The sequence below is a fragment of the Habropoda laboriosa genome, unplaced genomic scaffold, assembly GCF_001263275.1.
Source record: "Habropoda laboriosa isolate 0110345459 unplaced genomic scaffold, ASM126327v1 scaffold86, whole genome shotgun sequence".
NCBI classification, from domain to species: Eukaryota; Metazoa; Arthropoda; class Insecta; order Hymenoptera; family Apidae; genus Habropoda; species Habropoda laboriosa.
This window is the reverse complement of record NW_017100212.1, coordinates 1,034,334-1,042,632: the sequence shown is the minus strand read 5'-3', so window position 1 is coordinate 1,042,632 and position 8,299 is coordinate 1,034,334. Positions and strand designations below refer to the sequence as shown.

The window sequence follows — 8,299 nt, the reverse complement described above, 5'->3', positions numbered from 1 at the left end:
TATCTTCAGATCGTCAAATTAGGCAAATCACCCTGTACAAAGTGACTACAACAACCTCGTTAAAAAGAAAAAAACAGCAAAATAATAGGATGAGAAATGGACGATACATACTTTTTCGCCTTCATCCCAGGTGCGATGCTGGCAGCTCTGTGAAGATGCGAGTTCACCGGTGGCTTAACCAGCCGTCTAGGAGCAGGACTTCGGGGTGGTGTCCTCGGTGGCGAGCAATCGAGCAGCTGTTCAGCACTCTCTCGAAGCTCGGCGATATTGTCCAGCACCGGTCGACCGCCACTTCCTGCCGAACCTACGCTCTCCATAGGACAAGCGTACGATGCATTACTGTCGCTGTCATCCCACGAGGTCCCTGCAAAGAATCGTCGTACAATTGCAGCACAAACATTCCCGAAGAACGATTAGGGTGAGTGATTGAATCTCGAAAGTATTTTTAAACATGAACTCCTTTCGTTGCCTTTATCGTCCAACATTTTCCTTATCGTGCTTCCACGTGTTAACTCGAACAAGGTTACATAAATTATACATAGCCATTCATATTCAGCGCGTTTCTATCTGTAAGACACGAGCGTGATAGATCACTCTGTATATCCATCGAAAGCTTTGCAACACTCCAGCCATCAATTATATCTTCGTCTAAGTAACGAACGAGAAAGAGGAGAAAATTAACGTACTCTTAGTTAAACTATCCTCCCAAGAGGTAGCAGATTCCGAGGCGGCGAAGGATCTCCTTCTCGCAGGACTGCCGGGCGCGGAAGTGGTCCTCGTCATCTCGAGCGCTTCCGCGCACTTGTTTCTCGCGATGCGGCATTGTTCAAGCAGGATCTCGTTACCGAGTTTCTCCGCGAGCGCCATCATTTCCGTGAAATGCTCCGGCGGCAAGGGTGGTCTGGCCATGAGGAACTGCTGGGCCCCCCGTTCGCCGGCTAAACGAGCCTCCTGGGCCCATTCGTACGCTCGGTCCTGAAGGAGGCAACATCTCGACGTGTCCTCGAGATACTCGCGCCTATCCTCCAACCGGGAACCGAATCCTCGAAGGTGCTGCTTCAAGGATCTCGCGAGTTCGCGTAGTCCACTCGCACTCGCCGCCTCGGCAAGGTCGCTTCCTTTGTCGAGATGTCTCTGTAACAGTAAGACGTGAGCATGGTGAGATTGTCGTGATTGATGACTGAAAATAGAAAGATTGATAATGATTTTCAAGCTCGAACTACGAATCTCGCGAGAGATCGTGTTACGCGATAGGGGAAAAAACGTTTGGGCACATTATTCAAAGTAGATACACACGTACGTCCCGGTAGATTGATCACCATAAAACAAACAGAGACAATATTACAACCGTATGACGTATACACGCGATTGTATAGGAGAGGTACAGTTTCTTCTCGGATTCGATTTCCCTCTGCTAGGACGGTGTTTGCTCAGATTTGCCATGAATACAATATTGTGTGTAAACACACGGGAATATTTCATCGGTGTGGTCGTGACAAAAGGGAAGAATAAAGGCCCTACTTCTTCGCTGGAAACGATATCCTGTTCTCGACGAATCGAACTGGAACTCCCGCGGTGCAGCACGGAACCGTGCCTAATGGCGGGACCATAAATCGACATATGGGGAAAGGAACGTAGCCAACGATGAACCAGGGGAGCGCGTGCTCTTCTCTATGGAGGCGAGCTCGAGACTGTTTACACAAAACCTACTACGATCTATAGGGTGTTCACCTATAATGAACCGTATATTCACGTTCGTGAGGAAGGAAAAGTTTCCGTGCTTTATTTACAGTTCTCCTCTAATTTTACGCCGTTCTGGTAATATAGGTTTTTATCGTATACAAGATAAGCTTTATAGGATGTTAACTTTAAAATTGCAAGTAGTACAACGTTGTTTCGTTCAGGCGACAATAGAAGGTTCGGTTGAACCGGTCGATTTTCAATCCATCCCGCTGTGATAACTACCGGTATCTCCCTTGCCACGCGGGCAATATGTAGCAGGGGATCGTGGTAGCGTGAAATCCCGTTGGACACGGATCGGTAGCATCCTGAAACAAGAATGACCTCGATGGAGTGGCCGTGACGAAAGTGCATCACGTCCCACGGTACACGATACGGAGCTTATGGTGCACTCATAAACGGGGATGGATGGCTCGTACACTCATTCACCTTGTAATACAAATTCACGCCTGTGATCTCGTCGATCAACCATATTTCTTCGAACCTGCTCAACCGTAGCTCACGTATGCTCCCAATTTCCACGTGTACCGAGAAAATTCCAGATCAAATCCTTTATTCCCCAATTTTCGAAGTGGATGCATTCTTGCCATTTATCTGTGAAAAGCAGATGAACCTTTTGCAAAGGTTTCGAATTGAGGGGAAATTTAGAATCGATAGATTCTCATGTCCCCGTGAAAACCAGATGAACCTTCGATAAGTTACAAAGGTTTCCAATTGAGGGGATATTCAGAAAATTGAATTCTATCCCCTTTTTCACTGGCAGAGGTATAGTCGGTGAAAGAAATAAAGCGAGTATTTTTAATGTTTTATTAGGTCTGAATCGAAGCTAAGGCATACTTCACGCGACCCTAACTGAGGTTTAGAGTCCTTATCGTCCACTCTGTCGATGTGCTTGCGTAAACTTGGACCGATTTCAGGACCTCGCCATATTTCTTGCATCGACTGTACACTTGATCGAAGTTTCTACGTTTCGCATTTCACGGTCGACTGAAAGCGTCATCGCCAGCAGGACCCTAGGGTTAGGGTAAGAAAATACCTCCTCTGCTCTCTGTATTTGCTCTCTCTCTGCTCGGACACGTGGCCGGAGATCCCTTAGGGTCTCGAGCTGTCGGAAACTCTCCTGTAGAAACGAAGGATCGGCCATAACACGTGCGCCACTGTTGCGTTAACGACGTATGTGTGTTTGTGTAACGTTGAAGTTCGCTCCGTAGCCTAACGAGCGTCGTTAACGAACGCAGCCTATAAAATTACTCTCGTTTCAACGGTATCGATATCACTCGAATCTTATCGAACATTCAATACTACGAGGAGCGCACAGAGGGGGAGGGGAGAACCGTGTAATTCATTACGTGCCGGTAAAAGTATCCGGCGATCGCGTGTCAGATTAGTCGTAACACGTTAAGTTCCTTCTGTTTGTAAAAAATTACAAGTATGCGGAGCGGTATTATGTTTGCGGGGTAATAAAAATTAAGCGTCGCCTTATATAACGTCGCGTGTTTTTTGTCAGTGGGTATTATTTCACGAGATCTGGTTTGTTGTGTAACGGTTTAAATGTTCGACGATGTGTTTTCAATATTGCATTTTTTTTCTTCGAATCTTTTGAGGTTACGTGCACCGAAAAAAGAGGTTCCTTAAGTGAGTGTGTTGTAACTTGCGGTACCACAGGGTGTATACTTTATAAAATTTGAAAATTCCAACATCTTTCCTCTTATTGAAATTTAATCTTACGAATTTTTAAGCGTACTCGATTAATTTGAGGTTAGGTAGAATGAAAAATGAAATTCCGCAGGTTATCAACATAAATGAGTGTGTTGCAACTTATGGTAGACACTGCAGGGTGTTACATTTATAAAATTTTCAAATTCCAACATCTTTTGTACCGATTCCAAAGCGTACTCGATAAATTTGAGGTTAGGTAGAATAGAAAATGAAATTCCGCAGGTTATCAACATAAATGAGTGTGTTGCAACTTATGGTAGACACTGCAGGGTGTTACATTTATAAAATTTTCAAATTCCAACATCTCTTTTCCTAAATTCAAAGCGTATTCGATAAATTTGAGGTTAGGTAGAATGAAAAATGAAATTCCGCGAATTATCAACATAAATGACTGTACTGCAACTTATGGTAGACACTGCACGGTGTTACATTAATAAAATTTTCAAATCCCACAATCTTCCTCGCGTATTACAGTTTAATCTTACTAATTCCAAAGCGTGCTCGATAAATTTCAAACCCGCCGTTTCCTCCTCGCCTCCAATTCGTCGTGACGAGGCAATCGTTAATAAAAATTAATGTACCAATGCTACCAGGACGCTTGACGAACTTTCAATTAGGATATTGAACTTTTTTTTCCTAAGCGTATCCGCCCGGTCGATCTCGAATGGCTGGCGCGATGCGTGAAATATTGCCAGGGGAGATCTCTCTGTTAGGTTCAATCAATAAAATCATGTGGATGCGGGGCTTGATTCCCTCGCGACCCTGTCTACCACGGGTTAGGTAGAGCATTTCGACGTTTCGTCGTCGACTTCGATTCGAGTGGAAACTTGCCCGCATCCTTACGAAATCGCCTGGCCCGCATTCGATCGTATGGAAAAATTACTATCGCGACCCCGTTAGAGAAATCATTCGCCGGGCCTGGTGTAAGAAACGCCGCGAAAGTATGTGCGTGCATACCTTATTTCACCGCATTTCCATATTTACAGGCGCGTTACAGGCGAGCGCCGGCACGAATCGTTTAATTAATTTACCGGGAACACGATAACACTCTGCATGAATTTTCTCGAGCCACGTAACGAAGGGCTCTCGTAATAAACCAGACCTTTGCACTCTAATTATTCAACCTCTTCAGGGACGATTTTTTTAAAGTTAGAAAAAATTATTATATTTTATTCAAAAAAAAAAAAATAACGAGATTGGGAGATTAGACAATGAAAAGGTATTCGCTACGAATCTCGTATTTTTTCTATCACGAATATTGGAATTTTGAAAAAAATTAAACGTGCCGATGAAGTTGATGTAAATTATTTCTTAATTATTCGAGATAAATTCTTCGAAGTTTGCTGAATGAAAGACACTTTTTCACATTCGTCCAATAATTGGAAAACGAAAGAAATCAGCTTGCTAATAACACTCGCACCGTAAGTTTCGCAATCGATACGCATTAACTTTCCCGCTTCTTCCAACTGTTCCTCCCACGGGCAAGAAGCATAATCGAATATTACGATTAGCCACGCTTCTTGCACGCGGAACGGCGCAAAACTCACGTCTCTCCCCATTAAACAAACACACAAGTTGCATAATCGAGCGACCAAAGGTCCATCATCGTCTGGACTGGACAGTTTGTATTTGGAACGCTTCACGATACGCGCGTTCTCTGCAATTACGATCCATCGATCGTCATCGGTGGATCGTGACGCGACAAATATCCGTGGTTGCGTAACGATCAGAGTGGACGCAACAAGAAAATCACGATACAGACACAGGGGGGGAGAGAGAGAGAGAGCTGTGTAGCAGCAGCAGGCCAGGTCGCGGCTGCTTATTACGGCGGAATGTAGAAAGGCGCCTCTCGCGGTGCATAATTGCCGGAGCGTGAAAGCAGATTAGCGAAAAACGTGACTAACCGCGTGCGCGGGCCTCGCCAACATCGAACAGCGAACGGTGTGCGGTCATTAATCGGCACGTATCGACGATTAACACGCTAAATCGTCAATTAACGCGACCCACAGTCGTATATACGCGACGATCCTCGACGAGCGTAGAAACGGTCACGGTATCGGCGTAAGAGGATTACACTTTCTAATCGGACTGAATGGTTCAAATGTGTGCATCTAAGTGTTTGTCTAGCGAGCTCTAATGGGTCTCGACTGGAAATGGATTTATGTAGGTTTATAGCGTCTAGCTTGAACCCTTTCGTTGCGGCAGACTTTAGCACGTAACGCGCGTGACAGACGATTCAATCGTGCCCGCAGAATCTTTCGTTTCGGCGTCTTAAATTCTTCGAAAATTTTAAACTGTCATTTCTAAATTTCCTTTATTACATTAACACGTTCGTCGCCCAGCGTGAATCGGTCGAGTTTCTCGGAGCGCAAGAACGTAAACAGAGCGATTAGCTGAAACTTGCGTTCTATGTTACCAGAAGGAGACAAATTCTTGAACGCCAGGAAGCGAGAAAAAATGTAAAAAAGACCAACATATTGTCCCAATTGTCCAAAATCACCACAAATGTGTTCCAACTGTTTTAACGAATACCATGCTACGTAGTATAATGTTATATTTTATTTGAAATATAAATTAATGTATAGTATAATAGTGTGTATATTTTTAATATTTTTATTTTGTATATTTTATATTTGCCGGTGCTTATTCCATTAAATTCTTGTGTTACAAATGGGACTTTTATAAATTACTTGTAAAATCCTATTTAACTTGACGAAGAATATGTATAATGTTGTATTTTATTTTAAATATAAATTAATGTATAGTATAATACAGTGCGTATATTTTTAATATTTTTATTTTGTATATTTTATATTTGCCGGTGCTTATTCCATTAAATTCTTGTGTTACAAATGGGACTTTTATAAATTACTTGTAAAATCCTATTTAACTTGACGAAGAATATGGGTGACGTGGCGACGAACGTGTTAAGGTGGAAGTGTGCAAAGGACAAAAATTAGGGATTAAATTAAGGCGAAAGTGTGCCAAAAGGCGCCAAAGGGACAGCTCCAGAAAATATTCAAAACGCCTATAGGCGCTAAGAGCGCAGCGCGAGAAAAAAGTTCAAAGCGTCTATAGATGCTAAAGGTACAGCGTGAGAAAATTTTCAGAGTCTACAGGACCCAAGGACACTGCGAGAAAATATCCAAAACACCTATAGGTCCCAAGGATACTGCGAGAAAATATTCAGGACGCCTATAGGACCAAAGACACAGCGAGAAAATATTCAAGATGCCTATAGGCGCCAAGGGCACAACGCAAAAAAATTTTCAAAGCACCTATGGGTCCCAAGGTGCGAGAAAATATTCACAACGCCTATAGAACCCAAAGACACTTCAAGAAAATATTCAAAACGCCTATATGCGCCAAGGACACTGCGAGAAAATTTCTTATAGCCGTCAAGGGCACTCTGCAAGCAAATTGTCAAAGAGCCTCCGTACGTCAAATGCAGTGAAAGGGTTAATACTTTGATGTCTGACGTTTTACATGGGAAGAATACATCTTTTGTTTTTGCATTTACGAGATCGCTATCTATGTAGGTTCTGTTATCTGGCGATCTGATATTCTTATGTAACTGTTAGCTGGCCTTTCGGAGATGGGTGTCGAGATACATTTGTGCTGTTTAAGTTTGTTCTTCAATTACCTTGTAGAATAAATGTTGCACATTCTTTTAAATGATTAGTGTCTCGGACGGGGAAACAGATAACCCGTCGTGTACTGTCGAATGATCTTTATCGTTAACGAAGTACGAAAGATTTATTCGAAATTCCTGAAACACAGCGGCGAGAATTTCCTCTAATGAATTATCGCTCGGCTGTTAAGCGAAATAACCGAGGCAACGTGTAACGGCTTCCGTAATTGTATAATCTTCGCGTCGATGCATATATTTATGAAAACAATAAGATTACGAAAAATCAGCGGTGTTCAGAAGCAGGTTATTCATGACTTTTGCATAACGCGCGGCGTATATGAAATTTAAGGCTTTCACGGCCCAGATTCCTAGAATTAAAACCACCTCAGCTATGCTAACCATATTCTAACCTATTTCGTCAGAAGTTACAGCTAGAGCTCAATTACAATACGACGTATGTACATCCTCATGAATATTTATACCCATCCTATACGTAAATAAAAAGAAAGAAATTTAATAGACTCAACTTTCTTCCAAATGAATTTTTATCCGAGAAAAAAAATTGTACAACAATCGTACAAATACGCTACAAACTTTCACAAGTATCCCAGATCTTTTTCACATTCTTTCAAAACCTAGGCCACTCAAAAAAGTTACACTTGAACTCAAACGACCCAGTTATTAATCCTCATTCGTCCCTCGTGTCAATTTCACGCACTTTTCCCGGTAAAAAGTTGTATTATTCGGATATTTGTTTCTTTTCTATATTTAATAAAACAATTTACAAAATGAATTATTTATCTTTTCATTCGATCGATTTTTTGCCACTGTGTCAAATTGACACCGAGGGACCTATTAAGATGCGACACTGAGGGACGGATGAGGGTTAACAGCCTCGAAATAATAAAGAAAAAAGGTAAAGTCCATCGAACCAGGTGCTCCATTAATCACAAACACAATCTCACACCGTTCTCTCCCATATAATAGATGCGACATTCTCCTCGAGACACCGCTAATTTCCCCCAACTTTCCATCGAGCGTTATCGAGCCCTCTTAATCGTCGCGTCCCTCGACACGGCTCGTTCATCATCCACGCGTGTCGACGCGCTTCCGCGTCTATCGACTTTCTTGCACGCGAGCGGACAAAGTCGTTCTACCGGTAGTCCCGTCGCTTTCCAGATTCCCGTGGACAGCAAACCGGACGCTGGA

General features: G+C 42.8%; 1 protein-coding gene across 1 annotated transcript in view; it reads right to left on the bottom strand.

Annotated features, from left to right (window-relative positions):
* LOC108570805 (puratrophin-1-like) overlaps positions 1–8,299 on the bottom strand; it is a 208,240-nt gene that overhangs the window by 4,165 nt on the left and 195,776 nt on the right. The window contains exons 12-13 of the mRNA XM_017932713.1: positions 699–1,134; positions 112–364 (exon numbers count right to left, since the gene is read on the bottom strand). Coding sequence (XP_017788202.1) covers positions 112–364; positions 699–1,134 — 689 coding nt within the window. The remainder of the gene's footprint in view (positions 1–111; positions 365–698; positions 1,135–8,299) is intronic.